General features: G+C 51.5%; 11 protein-coding genes across 19 annotated transcripts in view; 5 read left to right on the forward strand and 6 right to left on the reverse strand.

Annotated features, from left to right (window-relative positions):
- Nucleotides 1-915, forward strand: part of H257_03591 — a 4916-nt gene extending 4001 nt beyond the window's left edge. Inside the window, exons 8-9 of the mRNA XM_009827749.1 lie at nt 12-102; nt 153-915. Of these exons, the coding sequence (XP_009826051.1) occupies nt 12-102; nt 153-875 (814 nt within the window). The 3' untranslated portion in view covers nt 876-915. The remainder of the gene's footprint in view (nt 1-11; nt 103-152) is intronic.
- Nucleotides 897-5558, reverse strand: H257_03592 (hypothetical protein). The gene is made up of 5 exons (XM_009827750.1): nt 5261-5558; nt 5128-5208; nt 4103-5071; nt 3368-4052; nt 897-3299 (listed from the first exon to the last, which is right to left on the reverse strand). The coding sequence occupies exons 1-5, from the start codon at nt 5522-5524 to the stop codon at nt 1006-1008; spliced, it is 4293 nt and encodes a 1430-aa protein (XP_009826052.1). The 5' UTR covers nt 5525-5558; the 3' UTR covers nt 897-1005.
- A 200-nt stretch (nt 5559-5758) lies between these two features.
- On the forward strand, nt 5759-6419 carry H257_03593 (hypothetical protein; the record flags this gene model as incomplete). Its single annotated transcript, XM_009827751.1, has 2 exons — nt 5759-6376; nt 6402-6419. 2 exons carry the CDS (start codon nt 5759-5761, stop codon nt 6417-6419), a joined length of 636 nt encoding a protein of 211 aa, XP_009826053.1.
- On the reverse strand, nt 6204-7881 carry H257_03594 (hypothetical protein; the record flags this gene model as incomplete). Its single annotated transcript, XM_009827752.1, has 1 exon — nt 6204-7881. One exon carries the CDS (start codon nt 7879-7881, stop codon nt 6445-6447), a length of 1437 nt encoding a protein of 478 aa, XP_009826054.1. The 3' UTR covers nt 6204-6444.
- H257_03595 lies at nt 7420-10163 on the forward strand. 2 transcript variants are annotated; one of them, XM_009827754.1, is made up of 6 exons: nt 7420-7887; nt 8165-8400; nt 8463-8555; nt 8610-9122; nt 9177-9261; nt 9334-10131. In XM_009827754.1, exons 2-6 carry the CDS (start codon nt 8206-8208, stop codon nt 10041-10043), a joined length of 1596 nt encoding a protein of 531 aa, XP_009826056.1. In that variant the 5' UTR covers nt 7420-7887; nt 8165-8205; the 3' UTR covers nt 10044-10131. The 2 variants fall into 2 exon arrangements, with proteins under 2 accessions (XP_009826056.1, XP_009826055.1); XM_009827753.1 differs by lacking the exon at nt 7420-7887 and having other exon boundaries at nt 8120-8400; nt 9334-10163.
- Nucleotides 10164-10291: 128 nt separating this feature from the next.
- H257_03596 (hypothetical protein) lies at nt 10292-11719 on the forward strand. The gene is made up of 4 exons (XM_009827755.1): nt 10292-10809; nt 10863-10961; nt 11017-11232; nt 11327-11719. Exons 1-4 carry the CDS (start codon nt 10303-10305, stop codon nt 11681-11683), a joined length of 1179 nt encoding a protein of 392 aa, XP_009826057.1. The 5' UTR covers nt 10292-10302; the 3' UTR covers nt 11684-11719.
- A 380-nt stretch (nt 11720-12099) lies between these two features.
- H257_03597 (hypothetical protein) lies at nt 12100-13581 on the reverse strand. Its single transcript, XM_009827756.1, has 6 exons — nt 13160-13581; nt 12886-13061; nt 12742-12836; nt 12597-12686; nt 12336-12540; nt 12100-12278 (listed from the first exon to the last, which is right to left on the reverse strand). Exons 1-6 carry the CDS (start codon nt 13563-13565, stop codon nt 12153-12155), a joined length of 1098 nt encoding a protein of 365 aa, XP_009826058.1. The 5' UTR covers nt 13566-13581; the 3' UTR covers nt 12100-12152.
- Nucleotides 13582-13804: 223 nt separating this feature from the next.
- Nucleotides 13805-14578, reverse strand: H257_03598 (hypothetical protein; the record flags this gene model as incomplete). The annotated part of the gene is made up of 2 exons (XM_009827757.1): nt 13805-14094; nt 14575-14578. 2 exons carry the CDS (start codon nt 14576-14578, stop codon nt 13805-13807), a joined length of 294 nt encoding a protein of 97 aa, XP_009826059.1.
- A 689-nt stretch (nt 14579-15267) lies between these two features.
- On the forward strand, nt 15268-17177 carry H257_03599 (hypothetical protein). Of its 3 annotated transcripts, XM_009827760.1 has the most exons (3): nt 15268-15549; nt 15690-15749; nt 15804-17177. In XM_009827760.1, exon 3 carries the CDS (start codon nt 15816-15818, stop codon nt 16941-16943), a length of 1128 nt encoding a protein of 375 aa, XP_009826062.1. In that variant the 5' UTR covers nt 15268-15549; nt 15690-15749; nt 15804-15815; the 3' UTR covers nt 16944-17177. The 3 variants fall into 3 exon arrangements, with proteins under 3 accessions (XP_009826062.1, XP_009826060.1, XP_009826061.1); XM_009827758.1 differs by having other exon boundaries at nt 15268-15749; XM_009827759.1 differs by having other exon boundaries at nt 15690-17177.
- A 1359-nt stretch (nt 17178-18536) lies between these two features.
- On the reverse strand, nt 18537-19008 carry H257_03600 (hypothetical protein). Its single transcript, XM_009827761.1, has one exon. The coding sequence runs from the start codon at nt 18973-18975 to the stop codon at nt 18589-18591; it is 387 nt and encodes a 128-aa protein (XP_009826063.1). The 5' UTR covers nt 18976-19008; the 3' UTR covers nt 18537-18588.
- Nucleotides 19009-19118: 110 nt separating this feature from the next.
- On the reverse strand, nt 19119-21396 carry H257_03601 (hypothetical protein). Of its 6 annotated transcripts, none has more exons than XM_009827763.1 (11): nt 21059-21396; nt 20891-21005; nt 20775-20849; nt 20595-20721; nt 20443-20542; nt 20242-20389; nt 20062-20193; nt 19650-19821; nt 19508-19583; nt 19297-19444; nt 19120-19249 (listed from the first exon to the last, which is right to left on the reverse strand). In XM_009827763.1, the coding sequence occupies exons 1-11, from the start codon at nt 21370-21372 to the stop codon at nt 19208-19210; spliced, it is 1449 nt and encodes a 482-aa protein (XP_009826065.1). In that variant the 5' UTR covers nt 21373-21396; the 3' UTR covers nt 19120-19207. The 6 variants fall into 6 exon arrangements, with proteins under 6 accessions (XP_009826066.1, XP_009826069.1, XP_009826065.1 ...); XM_009827762.1 differs by having other exon boundaries at nt 19508-19586; XM_009827764.1 differs by having other exon boundaries at nt 19119-19249; nt 19297-19583.
- Nucleotides 21397-21430: the final 34 nt, after the last annotated feature.

Here is a 21430-nt window from a genome sequence, read left to right on the forward strand (position 1 = left end):
AATTTGGCTAGTTTTGACGAATTTTATGCGGCGTTGGGGGTCGTGTCAAGCCGGCTGTACACGTCCACAGGGTCGTCGAACCGGTGCTTCCTTGAGTTGTTGGTTCGTTCGTGTTCATGGTCAATCGTCCAGCCATTGACCGATGCAAGTAGAACGACTACATTTTGCCTGCCATGGCCCACATGCATCATTCACATCTGCCGTTGACGAACGCCCATGGCTCGTGGAGGGAGCGATGGCAGCAACTTTGTGCGCTGAAGGAAGTGTTGGCGTCCCCGTCAATTCGAATGATCTTTGATGCCCAGTCGACCGAGTATACGTCCGCATCGATTAACGTCGTGTCACCACCTTTGCCGGACTTGGCGAAAACGAAACAAGACCAACTCCAAGCCCCTGAACCAACGTCGTGCCAGGCAACAGCACCGTTCGGGCAGACTGTTATAAGTCCGACCGACTTTCTCTCATCGACCAAGACATCGTCCATTTCCACCGCCCTGGTTCCACCCACATCCTCCGTCCTGCCACAGACACTTAAGAGTCACAGTCCAAACTTGCACAGTTCCAGCTCACAACCTCGTGCAACGTTGGAAGCCCAAGTTCTCGACGAATTACAGCAACTCAGTCAACATTTACGCCACAAGCTCCAGCAGGCTCCGCCCGATGCCTCGTCCTCCATGATCGCAGAGGGTGCCTCGTATACGCTACCTACAAGCGCCTTGCGCCTCACAACAGCCCTGGATCGCTTGTCGCAGGAACTGTCCATGCCGCCCCCCATACGACGTCTCGATTTTCCTGACAACAAGGTTGCATCGTCCACAGCCCCGACATTCCCTCGACGGGCAAAGCAGTGTCAGCCTCACACGTTACACGTTTGACGCTAACAAGATAAAATAATACTCCATTGTATGTATCGTGTAGGTATCGCAGCGGTTCATCAAATACAACTACTACGTACTTCGAAGTAATATATATAACTCGGACAACAATTCTACTCCATCGATGGTGTTAAGACGTCGTGGTGGGGATCTCGACGTGGAACACATCTCGCAACATTTGGAGGCAGTGGCGAAGCTCCCCCACCGAAAAGTATAGGTCGCTGCAGTACGTATCCATGCTGTCGTACGGAATGCACCCTGACGAGTCTACGTCGAAACACCGTGCAAAGTCCTTGAACACGTCTTCAGCGGGCATGAGGCCGAGCATCACAGATGGATGGCTGGGGGCGTCATACGCCTTGGCCAACACCAGCGGCGTGCAGTCGCCTTTGGCTTCGACTTGCAAGTGGGCAAACACCCGCTTGGCCATTTTCACCAACTGGTCGTCCTTGGGCATGGCCAGACACTTCCAGAATCCGGCCGTGGACGCCCGAGCGCTTGTCACATCTTCGCCACGCAGCGGACAGCGTTGGCGCACGTCGTCCACGAGTTTCTGAACGATCTCCGTCGGCAACGTGACTTGAGCGGTTTGCCCCAGCGCGGCTTGCACTTGGGTGGCGGCGATGGTTTTTCCATACTGCAAGATGGTTCGGCGAACTTGCACGATGGTCACGAGTCCTTTCGATCGCAGCACTTGGCGCAACGCCCCCCACAGTCCATCCACCTGTGCCACGCTGGGGTTGGTGCTCATCATGCTACTGTTCGAAAGTCGTTGGATGACCGACTCTGTCGTGCGTTGCATGGCTTGCAGCGGCATGACTTTGGCTTCGGTTAGTCGGGTGGGGGTAGCTTGCGCTGACTTCGGAGGGTCCACCGTGTGATTCAAGCACGCAGTCACGTTGATCGAGTTGAGCGTTTTGATTGTCCCAGGCTGGTTCATGTACGACTTGATCTGTCGCTCCAGTCGTTCTGGCACACTGGACATGTTGACGCCCAAATCGTCTTCGACTTCCACAACATGGGAGTCGTTGACGAGCACCCGACGGTTGGTCGTGTTGGCACACCATCCCTTTCCGCCTGAAATGTGCCACGAATTGCGCATCATGAGCTCAAAGTAGTCGTCGTCGTCAATGCTGGCGCTGATGTTAGCGTAGTAATGCTCCCACATGTCCGGCGTGACCTTGGCGTCGTGGTGGCCGTCCACGTCAAACGTGTCAAGAAACTCCCGAAACACTTGGTCGGGTGTCTTTCGTCCGGCAATCACCTCGGGGTGCTTGGACGCATCGTACGCTTCAACGATGTCGCTGGGCTCGAGGACGCCGTTTCCGTTCTTGTCGATGCGGGCAAACGCTTCCCGGACAAACCCGAGTCGCCGGGAGTTCATCGGCCCTCGCAACCCCGTGATGAACTCTTGGATTTCCAGCGTCCCATTGTGGTCCAGGTCAAAGTAGTTGAATAATATACGCGCGTCCACGTCCGCGATCCCAAACCCGGACAGGGCGTGCTTGAATTCCAACATGCTCAAATGTCCGTTGGCGTCGGAATCCATGAGTTTGAACGCGCGGCTGAGTCCGATGAAGCCGTGCTGCGTCGCTTTGAGGGCTGCTTGAAGGCGCGACAGAATGGGCTGCACACCCACTGTCGCAATGGGCTGTTGAGATTGCGGGGCAACTGCTCCATTGGTGTTGTACGTCGACGAGGCCGTTGATGCCGATGTGGCCGCGCTTGCGAAACGTCCCACTGACAACCGTTTTCCAGGATTCAATGATGTCCCAGAAAATGACGACGCTGGAGCCATCGACAAGCAGTTGGCCGTGCCGTCGCTGGAATTGTTACGCAGGCGGCCTGGCCGCGTCTTGTCAACAGCAGCGGGGGGGCGCACGGAATGGTCGAGGACATCGAAGAACGACACTTTGGCGCAGTTTGCAGCCGTGCCAAACCCTTGCTTGCCGAGCTGGGCCTGGATTTGTTCGTATCGAGCCACGCCCAAATCGTTCTGGAGTTCCACCACCTGGGAATCGTTGACCAGCACCCGTCGGTTGGTCGAATTGGCCGCCCACCCTTCGCCGCCGGAAATGTGCCACGCGTTGCGCATCATGAGCTCAAAGTAGTCGTCGTCGTCGATGCTGGCGCTGATGTTGGCGTAGTACTCGGTCCATTCGGTGAGTGTCACTTGGCCGTCGTGGACTCGCGCGGCGGATTCAAATGTGTCGAGGAATTCCGTGTAGATTTCTCGATCTGTCTTTCGCCCGGCCAACACGTCCGGGTGCTTTCGAGCGTCGTACGTGGTAACAATGTCCTCGACAGTCAACACATGGTTGTGGTCCGAGTCCAAGAGGTCGAAGGCCATGTGGACAAACAACAGCCGCCGTTCGTTCATAGGGTCGCGGACACCCTTGACGAATTCGGACACGTCCACCGATCCTAGTGACATATATGGATGAGAGGGAGGGAGATCATATGCATGGAAAAGACGTCATTCATCGACGTACCATTTCCGTTTGTGTCAAAGTAGTCGAACAGCGCCCAGAGGTCGTTGGCCCCCATGTGCAATTGGAGGCGGTCCATTGCCGCTCGAAACTCATTCAAGTCCAACGTGCCTGATCCGTTGGCATCCATCTGGCGAAACCCACGAGCTAGGCCAGTGTACCCTCGTCCCCCACGAGACTTCAGCGTAGTTTTCAGCCGCTTGACGATTCGACGAAGCTCCTTGGGGTGCTGCATGTCGACGAGTTGCTGCTGTCCGGACTGCATCGACGAGGCTGATGAATCCACTTGCAAGCACGACGTCAATCCCGTAGACGCATTTCCGTATCGTTTGGGGGTAGAAAACACAACTGGAGGCGATTCTGGATCTAGAATCACCGTGCCGCGAACACGATTCGACTCGAACGAGCTCGCGGCCCACCCTTGGCCACCCGTTAACTGCCACGTGTTGCGCATCATGAGCTCGAAATAGTCGTCGTGGTCAATCACCGACGAAATGTTGTGGTAATACAGCTCCCAATCAGTGGGGGTGACTTTGCCGTCCTTGACATCCACGTCGAACGTGTCTAGAAACTCCCGAAAGATCGCGTCCGCCGTGCGCTTACCGGCAATGACATCGGGGTGTTTGCTCGCGTCGTAGCATCCGACAATGTCGCTTGGTTCAAGCACCCCGTCTCCGTTTCGGTCAATCTAAGGCCAAACCTTAGCCCAAGGTCACAGGCCAGGTAGATTTAATATACCTTTTTGAACGCCATGCGCACGAGCTGCAGCCGTCGTTCGTTCATGGGCTCTCTCACCCCGTTGAGGAATTCCTTGATGTCGATGATTTGGCTGTCATCCGTGTCGAACGCGTCAAACAACAGACGCAAGTCGGCGTCGCTGCAGTCGACTTCGCACTCGCGCACGGCTTTCTTGAATTCGAGCAGGCTCAACGACCCGTTGTTGTCGTCGTCCATGAGGCGGAACTTTCGACTGAGCCCGACCACGCCCCCCGCCCCCCGCTGTTTCAACGTCGCTCGCAATCGTGACAGAATCATCTTGGTACCGACGCCAATGTCCTTGGATTTTGGCAAGATGCCCCCCTTGTCGGGGTACATGTGGGTCATGCACGCCGCCGTTTGGGTGCTGTTTAACGTGGCATTGCGGGACGTTTTCCGCGCCGTGATGTTGTTGTTTGTGTGGTTCATGTCCGCTTGGAACGGGGCAGGAGATTTTACTGGCGTCAATGGCAAGTCGGGGGATACGGGCATCGGCATGGACGGAAAGTCCAACGCTGTGGCGAGCAAGTTCTTGTTGTTTAAGTCGTCGAGCAAAGTGAACGACGACCGCGGTGTCAGTGTTTGGTTGTTGGAAAGCTTGGATTGAACGTTCGATTCCAGGGAAATAGACGTCGCCGAAACATGCCACACTCGGGTGAAAATGAGCTCAAAGTAATCATCTTTTTCTGTGGCTGCGCTGAGACATTGACAGTACTCGAGCCATTGGCTGAGGTTGACGAGGGATGATGGAGGCACGAGCGCCGTGAACGATTTCACAAACGCACTGTGCACTTGAATCGGCGTCGATTGGTTGCCAAACATCAGGTCGGGGTGCTTGGAAGCGTCGTGGCTCCGAAGGATTTCGTCCACAGCCACATACCCTCGTTGCCGTCCATCCATTTGGCGAAACGCAGCGCTGGCCACGTCAAGCCGTCGGCCTTCCAATTTGCCCTGACAAATTTGAATACGTAGTGAGAATTTAAACAGGCAAAATGTCGTCGACGTACAAAGATCAAGTCGCGAAGGGTCAAAATGGGCATGGCTCCCCCTACATCTTCGCCCAGAAAGATCGAAATCGCTCGAATGTCCTGCGAGTTGCTGACGTGAGCACCAGAGCATACATGAGTAAGGACGGCTCACCACATCCGAGAGCTGGAGATTGTGGTTGACCAACGTGGTCTTGAGCTGGGACCTCGAAATCGTCTGAGCTGGAGTTGCCGCTTGCTTCAACGCCTGTAGAAACGCAACAAACCCCATCTCCGCAGACTGCCGCAGGTGACTGCGCACTTGAAGGACCACCGAGGCGGCATTGACATTTGCGGCGGAATCATTTTGCTTGGAGTTCCACTGCGATAGATTCGTCGCTAGCCCATTTGCCGCAGAGCGGGGAAGGATGCTGGGCATGCGTGCTCTGTGCCTGCAACTACTTTGACAAGAGAAGGCAGTTAGTTGTGCCATAATTAGCCCCCGTGCTATCAATAGGGGTTGATGCCAATCAATTTCGTAACCGATTCTATTGCAAGCCACTTACTTTAGTGCCAAGGCCCTTAACGTTAGTCGCGAGGCGACTTCATATACGGATATTGATATTTCGAGCAAGGACGAAAACTGTATCTGATGAAAGTTCAAGTCGACACAATGACCGTGGGTGAACAAAGTCGACGGCCGATTCCGTGCGACAACTCGCTCGAGGTTATCGCTTCACTGACTGCATCGTTGTCAAGTGTCATCGATAAAACGTGTGTGCTTCAGAGGCTGTGGGGCGTTGTGCATCTGGACAAATCCAAAATCAGCATAATGATCGATACCACATTGCCAGTTTTGCTGCAGTTGCGACTCTCGTCCCCAGAAGTCAACTATTGGCTTGCTGCTGTGCTTGAAGAATTCACAGCCTTCTCAAGCTTTGTCATCCATACCCAGCCAACCAAAGTCGCCTTCTTGAACATGCTCGTCAAGCTACTCAAAGTGCCCGATCCAGCGAATGCGTTTCTTGACTCCAAATGCACCGCGGCCAACTCCGTCGCAAATCTGATTCAAGTGTCAGGAGAGCAAGCAGCACACACGATTGTGGTCGATTCGGCGGGACTCGTTGGGCACTTGTGCGCTTTACTCCATGTCAAAAGAGAGTGCGCGCAACATTCGAGTTTACGGGCATTGTGGCGTCTGGCGTACTATAGCCCCACCATCCGCGACGAAGTGAGCAGCCACCTGGCAAGCGTTTGTGTGATCACGATCAACAAAGACATCGTTCAAATCGTGAACAACTTGCAGCTTATATTAGCGCCATCACAGCCACTGAAAGTATAGAGTTATAATGGGCGCGGTTAGCCAAACGCAGCCGACACGACACCGTCTTTGGACGATTTCGGTCCTTTCGTACGCTTCAACCAACAAGTGCCTCGCATCCAACTGAACGCATTGCATTTCGCCGTGTCGCGGCATACTTTGCAGCAAGCGGCTGCATCAGGAGTAGCCACCGCCTTGAGGTCGTTTCCAGCATAGTCGACATTTTTTTCTAACGTGCATCGCAACTGCAAACTGACCATTCGAATCATTTGGTTGTCGTTGCCACCATCGCACGGAGCCAATTGGGGTTTGCGCTCCTGCGGGGCAATGTCCATGCACATGCCATCACCGACATGAGTCAGTCGATTAGCCCGACGATGTACCAGCCACCTTTGATTGGAACTCTTAGGGTCACATGGCTCGAGTCGAACGTTCGTTGCGGCGGCTGACGCAACCAAGCAGTTGTTGCCATTCGTGCGAAGGCCATTTGTGGCCAGATCCCAAATGAAAAGTGCCGACTCTTGCTGCTGTAAACTCTTGAGTTGGCCATTCACCACCGCAAGTCTGTAGCCGTCGGGCGATTCGACTGCCATTGCGGATGTGGGCCGCACGGGTGGGGCTGACGGGGGCGAGCCGTACGACTGCCAATCAATCTTCCACGAGCCATCCACTCTCGACAGTCCAAAATACGTTTCAAACCCCCCTTTCGACGGCACATCTTGGTACATGAACCAAAACGGCATATCGCTTTGTTCCTTCTGGTGCCAACTGTAAAACGCCTTGAAGAACGCCGACGACGTGGCTTCGTTGGCGTCTTGTCCGGTCGGCGAATATCCTCCAGCAGTAGGCCACCCCGTTTCCGTCATTCGAAGTTTGGACGCTGGAAACTTGGCCTTCATGTTCCGCCATCGAGCTTCAAAGTTGGCCATCGGCTGGCCATGGCTGAAAAACGGATGGATGTTCACCCCCATGACATCGCACACGTCCGTTACATACGGGAACTCCAAAAACGACCCGTCTGTCTGCACCGTTCCAACCGGAATAGACGGCAGGCCAGCATCCACAAGACGTCGCTTGACTTGCTGAATCAATCCTACGAGTCGACCAGCGTCGAATCCCTGGAGCAGGTCTTCATTGCCAACATACACAGCCTGGACAGCGCTTGGATTTCGTTTTGCACCGGCGACAACCGCGGTCAGGTCCAATTCAAAGCGAGAGCTGTCGACTGGAATCCCCGTGGCAATTTTCAACCCCACAGTCGCTGCCACATCAATGATGTTCACTTGAGGGTTTACATGTGTCAAGAAGGTGCGGACACCGCCAAAGTGCTGCCGAATGGACTGAAAATCACCTTCGATCTTGCTTGCGTGGCCGACGTGGTAGCCAATTCCAAACGACGAGAGGGGCGGGGCCGCGTCTGTCGTCCAGCGGTGTGCACTCAAACTGAGTAGGATGCAACACAAGAGTCGAGCCATGGATAGGTGAATTGTGTTTTGAGATCATGATGGAGAAACTATCTAAAGTGTTGTAGAAGCGGACGCAGTGCCGAATTTGATCGTGCTTTACAACCATACTTTTACATGCGAATAAAAGTATACTAACGTTACTAGTCCAGTACACCTGCGACCTTTGACCAAACTTGAAGTGCTTGTTCGAATCTGATTATTTGACGTTCATTTGCTTGGAATGCATGTCAGTTCACTTTGGGTGCCATTGGTATTTCCAAAATCGTCATGTGGGGAGCTTGCTTGTGTTTAGGTTGGTTAGCCAGCCTCTGTGTCGTCGCCGATAGCTTCAGCATGTTCAAGCCCCATGAGACGGACGTCGACCTTCCAGAGCAAGTGGCTTCCTTGACATCGTCGTGGGACGTGAAAAAGATGCGCATCCTAGAGTTTGTGACTGCGCAGCATGCAGCGTCTGGGTCCCCTGGGTGGGCTCTAGCAGTGGTGCATCACAACGAGACTCTCCTTGCCCAAGGTTTTGGACTCAACGAGGTGGTATACATCAGCTACCTTAAATCGTGACCAGTAACGAATTATATTGTTGACTGTGTTAGGTTGCCAACCCAGCGAACCAAGTGTCGCCCGACTCGATGTTCCACATTGGATCGGTGACCAAAACCATGGTGGCGGTGGCGCTTGCGAAGCTGGTACTGCATATTCAAGTCGTTTGGTTCACGTGTTAATTCAAATGTGCATGGAAGGTGGACGAAGGTCGTGTGCGATGGACCGACCGCGTGACACAGCATTTGCCGTGGTTTACTCTCCACGACAAGTATGCACAGACGTACACAACGCTGCACGATCTCTTGGGCATGAACTCGGTGTTCGCCGAAGGCGACAGCGACTACCAAGCGAGCTTTGGTGTGTATTCGTCCGAGCGGGATATGGTCCAGCGCCTCGGGTCGTATGCCACCACACGGACGTATCGGCAAGGCTACGCATACGCCAACGTGAACTTTGCCATCTTGGGCCAAGTGGTTCAAGCCGTCACCAACCAGACGTGGGGCGAATACCTCACGCAAGCGATCTGGACGCCGTTGGGGATGATGCACACGTACGACTGGGCAGAGCACGCGCCGGCCGATCATCAGCTTTCCAAAGGTCACTTTGTGTGCAATGGCACTGTGGCAGGTCCGTTTGACATTCGGGATGCTTCGACTTCATTCCTGGCACCATTTCCCCAGGCCGATGGGTCGGTTGTATCGTCCATCCATGTATGTACGCCCCAGTATCAAGGTCAATGTTTAGGCAAAACGTGGTATGGGTAGGATATGGCGATATTCAGCAAGTTCTTGCTCAGTAAAGGCCGCCCTCTATTTGCATCAACACAACCCATCGCAGACATGATCACGGGTACGTCACATCTTTAGTTAGATGTGGCGTGGTTTTGGTGAAACTCAAAAGGGCGTTTGCGTGCTCCACTAGGCCACGAGATTCAAGCTGTGTTTGTGGGGGCGATGGGGACGTCGTGGGGCTACCACTTTGACCCTAAAGGGGGTCGGGCGTTGGGGGCGGGTTATGGCATTGACGTTGTCGGCCCCAGCATGTACCGTAACTTGGACTACTTTGACAAGAACGGCGACACGGCCGAGCACCAGACGCGCACGGGATTTGTGCCTAGCCGCGGCTTGGGGGTAGTGCTGCTGAACAACGGGCAACTGATGGACAAGGGAAGTAACATCCAGCGCTTGAGTCGCGTTCGTACGTATGTGCTGGGCATATTGCTGGACATTCCCCAGAACGAACTGGTTGCTGCGTGGAACGAGTCGGTGTTAGCGGCGGATGCGCTGTATCCCGTGGGGGATTGCAAAGCAGCAGCCTTCGATTCGACGCCTCCAACGCCCACGTACCACCCGTCCGACGCTGTCAAGGAATGGCTGGCGGGCGAGTACACTGCGATGGCCTACCCTGATTTTGTCGGCAATGCCTCCATCTATGTCCAAAACAAGAACCAGCTCGTGTTCAAGTACGGGACGTATGCCGGCCCCCTCATTGGACTCACCAACACGACGTTTGTATGGAATGTCTTTGTGGCCGTGGCCCCTGCCGTCACTGTGCGCATTGCCAAACTGCCCAATGGACTGCCGACAATTGCTATCGACGATATGTTTGCCTTTGTCAAAGTACTAGCGTAGACTCGGGATGATTGTTGTTGGTACTAGTAAGTTAACGTTAATACTGTACTGGTTGGTAGTTGCTCTGAAATTGCTGCACCAAATAAATGGGTTTCATCTATATAATTGCTGCCTGTTGTAATGTACTTCGTTACTCGTACTGGTAATCCAAATGACGGTAAGTTATTTATTAGAGCATCTCCACCAAGATAATTGATCCTGATAAATGGTGATCATCTATATGTTTGGATGCACTTTTCAATTTCAGAATTCATTGCTGATGATGGCGTGGCGATCTTTCGGCACATGGTCGGTCGTGTGTGCCACGTTGGCATCGTGTTTGGAATGGAACGCCAGGGAAGCCAATGCGTTGTCGTCATGTCCTTGTGCACATATGTCCCTGTGTCTCCCAGTGTCCCGCACTCCAGCGTTTGAAGTGTTTGCATTTTCTCCGTCAGTCAACTCGACCAACTGGCACTACTACGACTTTGACACGCTCACGACGATTGCGTGGAACTTGGACAAGGAGCTCCTTTGTCATGCCCATGCCCATGACGTCAAGATTGTCGTCCAGCACAACTTTGACGACGTACACATGCTGTGCGACCAGGCAGCACGAGCCGACTGGATTGAAGCCACGTACAACAGCATCGTGGACAACTATGCCGACGGCGTCAACATCGACACGGAGGTCGCGATGTCTGGCGCCACGGCCAAGTGCCAGACCCTTCTCGTCAAGGAACTTCGGGCTCGTCTGGTCGCGTCCAAGTTCACTCGGCATGCGCAGGCAAGTGTGTCAAGTCAGGGTTCATCATCACTCATAACTCCATTCGTTAGTAGATTTCATTCGACGTGCCGTGGGCCCCCCATGGCATTGACCAGCGGTACTATGACTGGGTCGGACTCGCCACCCATGCCGATCTGCTCTTTGTCATGTCTGTACGTACTGTACACACACCTTGTCTCATATCTCCGACTAAACTTCAATATGTAGTACGACATGCGAAGCCAAATCTATTACCAATGCATTGCGGGTGCCAACAGTCCGTTGGCGTTGGTGAAACAAGGGCTTGAAGAGTACATTGTCGCATATGACATTGCCCCTCGAAAACTCGTGCTGGGGCTGCCGTGGTACGCTTACAAGTACCCGTGTAAGCCCCACGACCAACCCGGTTATAAATCCGCTCGTCCAATTTGCCACATTCCACCTGTACGACCCCTCGTCACACATCGCTTCCATTGAATCGATTTCTCACGACTATTCATTGTTCCTGTTAACCTATTTGTTTGTTCTATATGGATAGGTTCCATTCCGCGGCGCGCCGTGTAGCGACGCTGCAGGGAGCCAAGTCGACTACAAGCAAGTCCAAATGTATTTATCCGACCCAGACTCTGTCCACGGATGGGATCCCATGAGCCAGTCGCCATTCCTGATGGTGCATACACCCAATGCAACTTGGCAGATTTGGTATGATAACGTCACGAGTTTGGGTGTCAAGTACCAGATGGCCCGAGAATTGGACCTCCGGGGTGTGGGTATGTGGCACGTCGATGCGCTGGACTACTCTGGCAAGGACGACCCCGTGGCGTCCACACTCGCCATGTGGCAAGCCCTCCGCAAGGCCGTGCCAGTGGCGCCAGTTTACAAATCTATTGATTAATCATATAATGCATGGCACCACGATATAATTGCCTAAACTTGTGAACTTGGGGAGACTTTGGTATAAACTATATAATCCGTGCGATGTAGTTCTACATGGCTTAGCTGCTAATCGTTGGTAAACGTGGGCTGGATGGATGGAGGAAGGACATCAATTAGTGTAAGGTTGACAACGACATAAGTTGCTAAAGTATTTAATAGAGGGAGGGTTTATTGTGCTTTCGAGTGAAATTTCGTGTTGTGATGTGGTTTCTCGTTGGAATTTAAATCGATTTGATTGGCTACTTCAGAAGAGCTCAAAATTATTAGCCAATCAAAACCTTCTCAATGCAATTCAACCAATCAGATCGATTGTGGATCGGTTTGGTCGGCGCGATTCGATTGCACCCTCCCCAAATTTGTATCAAATCGACAATATTCGAGAGTTGTTTATTAATAGCAATATTGCTGGAATATTTTCGTGATCTTTTTTACTTTTCTATTTCGATGATTCGACCTGGTCGGAATGGTAGACTCGTGGAGCCGTCGGTCGGGGAACTGTGGGCCGAGGTGTTTGACAACATGCCAGCTCCTCCTTCGTCCACGACGCGGTCGTTCTATAACCCCGTCACATGACTATATATATCATTTTCAAGACCATAGCACACACTTACAAGTAGAGTAACGCAGAAGAACGTGGTCCACCGCTCAAACTCTTGGGGATTCGAGGCCGCGAACTCTACCGTTTGCGACACGCCAATATACATGTCTTTTCGCTTGGGAGACCCGTGCAATGCAAATGTATACGGCCGGGGCTGGAACAGCTTTGGTTGGAGATTGAACGATACGAGTTGGTGCACTGGTACGACAAAGACATTGCTACAATCATCGAGAGTTAAAGGATGGCACTAAAAGGAGGGAGGCGGGCTACAGACGTTGGAAGCAGCGGGCGCAGTTCGTGGGCGATTGAGTACACGGCAACGTCCACGTACGTGGTAGACCCGACGCCATACACGACGACATACCTGGATTTAACGACATCAGGTCAGGATTGACATCTAAGGATTGACACGAATATACCGCAATTGCCACGCTTGGAGCAGACTCAGCCCCGTGAGTACCGACCCGACGCTTGGTTCGCTGACTTCAATCCACCCTTCAAATAACTTGACTCGCTACAGCCATGATACACGTCACAGCTCATGACGAGGTTAGTATGATTACGTTTTCAAGGCACTCCATGCACCGCGCCATGTTAGCGTTGTGCTGTTGTCCATGCAGCTGCTGCCGGCATAAATCAATGGCCGAAAGACGCTTGGCATTGTGAATGTACACGTCCATGTGCGCTGAGAGGAACTGAACCAGGGCGACATGGCCTTGCCGGCACGCATGGTGGAGGCCTACGAACCGAATGACCATTCATCTCTGTCGCATCTCTCATTAATCTCTGTCACATCAGGCCAGAGGTCCATTCATCTCATTCGTTTGAAGTATATACCTGTGTTCCCATGGTGGTCAACTGCGTGTCGATTGGCCCCGTGCTGCATCAAAATGCTCACGCATTGGACATGGCCAAGCCGACACGCGACAAGGAACGGGGTTTCCTGGTTGTGCCCTCGATACTCGATGCACGTGAGTGCGGTCACTTGGTCCGCTGTAGCGAAAAACTCCACCATGAAGCCAGCATTTGCCAACTCTGCTGCCTGCCACAGGCGCTTTGATTGCTTGATGGTCTTAGCAGAAGGCAATTCGGCTAACGTCCTCGAATTGCACGACATCAGCCCCGACACGCTTCGCCGCGCCGAATTGAAGGCCGACGTGATGTTGTAATCCTTCCCAGCGACGCGCAGCGTGACGATGTCCGACGACGCGACCGCCGCTTGTGTCGTTGCTGCTGGTGGCATGATTGTTGAAAAAGCTGCCTGCGAATAATGCAGGATGGTGGTGATTGGCGGGGTTACTGTTGCGATCGTGAGAAATCAACTGTCACGTAATTACAACCAATGGCTTCGCTGAAGTTGGCACAGGCACATTGGATTGGCTGGGCGCTTTGAATATGTCACCAATCATATCGACGTGCGTTACAGAATGACAGTCCAGCGTCAACGGTTTTCGCTCCACACCAGGCATGCACAGATTAGATTTACAGCAGCCCAGACTTGAGGCCAAACCCAACACGCATGCCGTTGGAGCTTTTCCTGTTGAAGAGAGCAACGGCTTCGTCATACGAGACTGTGGTGTCGATACTCAAACTGAGGATCACTTGTTTCCGCGCAGCGTCCAAGAGTCCTCGAATCTCATGGAACGACGGGCGTTGGGATGGATCGGGATGCCAACATGCCTTCATCAGGTCATGCAGCACTGTGGGAATGTGGGCACATAATGGCGGACGGAGGTTCTTGTGCACCACCACGTACGGCAAGTTGATAGGGTCTTGGTCCAAGTAGGGTAAGCAAAAATATAAATAACGTTTACTACTCCGGAGTACTACTGTAGTAGTACTAGTAGCTTGGAATTGTAATTGTTACTATTATTATTAATATTAATAATATTATACGTAACCGGTACTTCGTATACAGTATCGAAATGACGAATACTAGTATCGTTATTATACTGTACCTCTGATTGGAAATGCTTGAAAGGTTTACTGGTTACGTACAATTATTATTATATTATATACTTCGTAGTAGGTATTATCATATTTGCTGTACCACATATCTCCATTTAAACCTCTATAACCAGATAAGCTCAGGAGAAATCAGGTACGTTATAGGTAGGTGTATAGAAGGAAGCATAGTGAAAATTGAGCATCATTCCTGATCGATTTTGACCATAACTTCTAAGATATTCTAATTAGGACTCTCTAAGCATTAAAATCGGATTTCTAGTGAAATTCTCTACCTGGAAGTATACCCATTGTCAAGGCAATAACCTATTTTGACTGAGATAGAGTTGTTCAAGGCCCAACAAAGTGAAACCTATCAATCATTTCCAATAGGAGGCACAGTATTATGGTGCAAGAAAGCTAGAAACGACGAACAGGCCAAATCTTTTGCCCTACGTTTTTCTATTTAACCTATATGTTTTGGGTAAAACCTACTTGGAAAGGGCGTTAACAGTTAAATGATGAATGATAATTACAGCAACCATCATACAATCCAGAGGAAATACTCCCTCAATTTGCTTGCACCTGTCCATTTTGCTCACGTTAACGTTACTATGAAGCTCGCCCAGGCGTAGGAGTCGCTCACTTAACGTTAACAGTAAGTACCGTTCGTCGCCACTTGGATGTTTCAGTAACATTAACGTTAGCTTTATTGTTAGGAGCAGCATAGCATATATGGTAAGGGTCCAAATTCGAACTCTATTTCAAACAATCATTTCTCCGCCGCTGAAACCATGTTTGCATACAAATTTCAAGTACAATAGTTCAGAACGGAAAGATTCTTCTCCCTCTTGCGTCAGTATTCCTGAGTATTTATTGGCTGATATTCAACGCTTTTAGCTGTTTGATTGGTGGATAATCATAGAAATAAAAATAGAATCTGGCAGGCAAGGGGGAAATATATTGATGTTTGTATGCTGAGTGGCTGGGAGTCGTTTTCCGGCGTTTGGTGGTGTCAGTTGCCCAGCTCCCCTGTAAGATCAAGCCCGAAGAAGAACAGCGCCGCACGTCGTCCATCATCCAAGGACCGCCGCCGCCGTGACCCTTCGACTTTCTCTCTTACTTGTACTACCCGTCCCATCGACCTACCAACCTACGTACCACCACCAACGCCGACAACCCGACCCTCGTCGACGGAACTTGTGCCTTGTCCCTTTCTCACGTGGTCAACTTGCCTGCTTGGAACAAGTGTCCTTGCTTGTCGGCAACAGGAAACGAACCTGGTGAGTTCTAGGGATGCATAGGAGTGCGAAGCACAGCGACAGGTCAATGGCCACCACCTCGTGTGGTCGTTGGCTTGGCTGCATGTGGAGGTGACGACAACAAACGAAGTCGGTTATTGACCGAACTCGTTTTGTCGTAGACTTCAGTTGGAGCAATTGTCTTTGAACAAAGCCCCTCTCAAGTCGTGGAAACACATAAGGTTAGTGTGGCGTTCATCACGACACATGAGGCTCATTGTGCTCCGCCACCTTAGACCTCAGACACGATGTCGACGTACACGTTTTCGTTCACGAACGATTGGGTGTTTACCGACACAGAGTTGAAGGCGTCACCGTCTTCCAAAAAAGGCATCTCGTGGGACCAAGAACTGGACCTGCGGAAGAATGGCATCATCTTTTACGAGAGCATGGCCAAGATCTTCCGAGTCCCGCGCCAGGCCATCGCCACTGGCAAGCAGCTCTTCCACCGGTTCTTCATTCGCGAGTCGTTCACGGACCACGACAAGTACCTGGTGGCGGCGACATGTCTCTTCTTAAGCGCCAAGGCCGAAGATCACTCGTTAGCCGTGCACAACTTTGCCGAACACTACATCTCGAAGCGCAAGGAAGTTACAATGGAGTTTGCGCTGCGGTATCACACGGTGGAGATGATTGCCGAAGCCATATTGCAGAAGGAATATGCCGTGCTGCACACGTTGGCGTTCGACTTGGACGTGGCGTTCCCGCATTTGATCTTGAGCGACAAGATCGACAGCCTCGTGGCTCTTCATACCCATCTGTCTGTCGCGGAGAAGGAAGCACTCACCAACACAATGATGAAGAACTCGTGGAGCTTCCTCAACGATTGCTCGCGAACACCGCTGTGTCTGCGCTTGAAGGCGGACGAGATCGCCGCGGGCGCTGCCTACCTCGCTGGCACCATTGACGACACTGTCCCGTGCACGATTCGAACCAAGGACGGCGAGAACTGGGAGTATGTGCTGAGCGATAACCAGAACGGCTTGATTGATGCCGCGACCATGATCCTTGAAGTGTACGTGTCGATCAACGAGGCCACGCTGAGCCCGTCCATCGTGAAGCTGCTCAACATGTTCCACCCCTACCGTGGCATGGAAGAGTTGGAACCGATACCGGATGCGTTGACCAAGAAGGCCTCCATGTTGGACGACGGCGTGGACACGGACTTTGAGAGCGACGTGACCACCCCGCCGGCCGACCGGACGCTGTTTGACGACGACTGTGGCTTCGACGGCGTTATGAACGCGTCGAGGAAACGTGCGTTGGAGCCGTACGGGTCGCCTCCGTACTCGCCCGACTCCCCGCCGTATTCCCCGTGCACTCCGCCGTACATTTGCAGCACCACCACCAGCGCGAAGCGGCCGCGCTGCGTGTGAAAGAGGTCCGTTGGATCTCATATTTATGACCAAAAACCACCCACAAAAAATATTTAACCCACCACCGACCACCCTCGAAGAAAAAAGATTGAGTTTGTGATAGAGAATAGTTGCTAGAAAAAAAAAAGACCCCTTGTTAGGACCCCCACTAGATATGTTTATTAAATCGGCGGCTGCCGCTCAGCCAACCAAAACCCAACGAATTCACATAATAAAAAAAAACGATAAAGTGAATTTCGTGTTTTATCGATAGAGAATATTGGACACGTTCTGTTCATTCAAGTCAGAACGTGGTTAGTGATCATCCATCAAGGCATTGACTATTGACTCCCCTAGGACCATATGTTACTACTGTAGTTATAACAGGGGTGAATATGATCACTTTGCGGACACCGTTCGGACAATTTCAGTCGGACATACTTGGCATGGGTGAATATGATCACTTTGCGGACACCGTTCGGACAATTTCAGTCGGACATACTTGGCATTTGTATTGGACTTAAGGGGAACATATTTTGTCCGAATGAAGTGCCCGAACGGAATACTTGTGTATTGTATTAACCCGCATAAGAACGATCAGCTTTACCGTAGCGAGGGACGACAGAGCATCCGCCCACAAAATTGCGCACACCGCAGCGTAGCGGAGGTCGTGTGTATAATTTTGTGCAGGCGGTGCCTTGGCGAGGAGTGAGCCCCAATCGTGCACTTCACCGAATGTCCAATCGATTCCTCTTGTCGGGAAAAGCGGCAGGTAGGCCGCAGGCCGTGCCGCTACCCGGACAAGGCCTGTGGTACAACTAATCGCATTTAAGTCGTTATGGTATGTAAAAGTGCTCATTTACTAGTAATTATTATAATATTCATAGTTGACGTTCAAGAGTTTGAAGTGTACATAGTACTGTACAGCTGAGGTTATTGTAGCGGGGGGCAACACTGCACTAACTGTAAACTTAGTACAGCGCAGGGTACTGTACAGTAACTACGGTGTAGTTACGCAGTATTGTTCATTCGATTCGAAATTGGAGTGGGGTGCTCAATCGAATGAGCAGAATCACCAAATCGGCAGACAATCGATTGACCAATCAAAACACAAAACATGAATCAACTAGCCAATCAAATCCACTCTTCGAAGAATTCAACATCGAATTAGTGTGTTATTGAAATTAGTGTTATACTGGACGATCTTTACATGCAAAAAGAATACATTCTCGATCGATAGATTTGGCGAATCAGCACAAAAGTCCAAATATTGGGTAAAAGGACACAATATGCGGGATGCCATATTCCCCGCCTAAGGTGAAGTAAAGACGGTAGTCGTACTCGCATTAAGCTAGCTTAGCTGAGCTATAGTGGGCATATTATAGCGTTTACCGTCGCACCATTGGCGATTACATTAAGCAGTCTAATATTGTAGTACGTGCGAGATCAACCAGCCTACAGTTAGTGATGTACTGTGCCTACCTCCGAGACAAGGACTTCGACAATGCAGTGACTGACAGTGAGTACAAGCTGGTTACCGGAAGAATGAATGCGACGATCATGTCTGTACAAGATTGCAGCATTCAAAGTGGGTGGAGCGAATTGAACAATGGACGCGAATCATCGGACACCGTATTCATGCATACGTATATGCCTTAACGTTAGCTTATTGAGGCGGAGGCGTGTCCCGTTGAGTGAGGTAGATGTAATAGCCCGCTCCAAGAACCAGCGCCCGAGCGCCGAACAAGTACGCGAGCACGGCAAGCACAGCAAAGTAGATCTTTTCGACCACCACGCTAGGAAGGTTTAGGGCTGGAAATGCAGGGATGACTACTGATCCTTCCAACCCGATGGCCGTCGCAAGTTGCGACAGGGGATCGGCATTGGCGTTCGCACCGGGTTGCGGGGCCGCGGATGCTGCGGTTGTCTGGCGGACATTGCCTTGGCGGATGTTACCACTGGATGTCGATTGGGTGGCGGCCGTCTTAGCCTTGCGATTCAGCACCCTCGGGTCGTTGTCCTGCACGATTTCTCCGTTGATGATGTGAACCATGGCGATGATGTTACTGATTTTACTGCCTCGAATATGTGAGCAGTCGAGTTATCCGAACATTCGGATAACCCAACAAAATAGGCGCAAAATGCCCAAAAGAGTGACATTTGAATGCAGTGAAATTTTCACCAACCATAAACCATGGCTTGTTGAATCTCGCAAAATCTTTAAACATAATTGAGCGTAGCTAGCTTAGCATATATGCTCGCTATCTACTGTATTCGCACTCGTGTCAACCGGCAAATTCGTCGTCGACGGCCATATTGATAAAGCCCTACGATCAAGACTCAACCAACTGTACCTTTGGGTATATGAGTGTACCTCGGCGCACGCCATGGCCTTGTCAAACTGGGCCATCGACAGCGACGTTAGCGGTGTCGCATGTCCGTCTTGGGTATGCTTCCCCATCATGCATTCCTCCACGTCAGCACAATGCCACGGCTTCAACTTGGTTTTGTTGCACTTTATTCTAAAGGTCTGGCTGCTGAATATATATATATATACATGGCTTCAAATATGACACCAAGCTTACACTGAGCGGGAGCTAAAGTCAAACACAGCGCACTCGCCCTTGTGCAATGTCATTTCAAGCTTCTCCGCGTCGCCATCTGCTGCAAAAGAAAGTCACACTGTTGAAATGTCCTCTCGACAATAGCGTTAGAATATGTATATACCTGCACGATTTGCTCCACTGGTGTCACTAGTACTACGCAATGACGGAGTGGTTTTCGGGTCAAACACAAACACTGGCATCCACGGCAGCCACGTGGCGCGATTCATCCACGCAAAACGGTTCAAAATCTCCGTCTTCGAGCCAAAGAACGGGGGTTGGCTAGAAGGAGTGTCCTACGAGCATTCATAGTTTCCAATTAAAGCAAAACACGGTATTGTCGATTTGATATACAAATTTGGGGAGGGGGTGCAATCGAATCGCGCCGACCAAACCGATCCACAATCGATCTGATTGGTTGAATTTCATTGAGATGGTTTTGATTGGCTAATAATTTTGAGTTCATCTGAAATAGCCAATCAAATCAATTTAAATTCCAACGAGACACCACGAAATGTCACTCGAAAGCACAATACTTGGTCGTTGAACGCAGCATTTCCAACGGCTTTGGGGGGTGCAACGTCGTGGTTACGGCGATGCCTACACAACTTGCGCAGCACGAGCGTACATGGCAACTCGTGGAGGGTTTGGTTCTTGGCTCGGAGATCCTATTGACAACGGTAAAAAGGGAACTAGGACGGATACCAAGTTCCTACCGCGACTTCTCGCAATGCCACGCAAAGTTGCTCTTTGTGACGTCGTCGCACGGTTCTGCCTTGCCTTGGCGGCTTGGGGTTGGCGTACAAATCATGCTTGTCGCCCATCCACGGCTGCAACGATTGGTCGGTCGCCTTGTGCAGCCCACTAACACGTGTGAAATGTCCTCCGGCTTGAACGACTAGGACCAATATACATACAAGTTATGCGACTGAAAGTAGTACACGACCCGCAGGTTGCGATCCCGTTGGGCTTGCTGCAAAATGGTCACCACGCCACCATCCCTTGGGACTCGATGTGCTAGTTCACATGTTGAAAGTTGCGTTCGATGGCATATGAGTACTGTACGTACCTCGAGTCAAGTCGTACTGGTGGACGTCCACAACGTACGCTGGGAGCCACGGGTAGCCACGCAGCTTTGCCCACACAATTGAATTGGCTGCAAAGATGGCATCATTATCGTCGTCATCGTTGTGTTTCTGGCATGACAACCTTAGAACAGGCACATTCTTCGACGTGAAGACGAACATACCCCGTCGGGCTTGATTGGCGGCGACTCGTCCTCGTCGCGCTCATTCGCGGAAGGCTTCGTGTGGTTCAGGAAGCTCTGGATGACTTGTAAATACATCAAAACACTGTAGCCATCACCTCCACTTCGACGAGGGCTTGACGATACACATTGGCATGTCGACCAAGGCGCCAACTGGATCGGACGGGCTGCATGGCGCTCCATGGTTGGATGCTCTTGGCTGGATGTGTCGAGCTACAGCGCACATGCCTCTGTCAAATCGACGCTGCTATAGCTACGAGACTTACACTTTGTACGTGCCAAAGCTGTACACTTCACAGTAAGTCCCAGCTGCTTCTTCTGGCGTTGTAGGGGAATCAATCACGTCGCGGGGTGGTGGTGATGTGAACTTGTTTCGCCCGTGCACGTGCACAGGCCACCACAGGCCATCCTCGTGGTGTGGCTGCAGCCAGCCCAACTCGCCCGATGATGAAGTCTTAACGTCCATGTCAGTCTTCAGTCGAGGAATGGCTAGAGATGGTGGTGCTGCTTCATTCGGATAAGAGAATTCCGCGCAACGTCCAAAAGCATGACAGGTTGCGACCTCCTTGGCACTTCGCATGTTGAAGAAGGACCTCACCAAAAGCGTCTCTAGTATTCCTAAACAACATTAGAATAAA

This window comes from Aphanomyces astaci (assembly GCF_000520075.1).
Source record: "Aphanomyces astaci strain APO3 unplaced genomic scaffold supercont1.6, whole genome shotgun sequence".
In the NCBI taxonomy this organism is placed as follows: Eukaryota; Oomycota; class Saprolegniomycetes; order Saprolegniales; family Verrucalvaceae; genus Aphanomyces; species Aphanomyces astaci.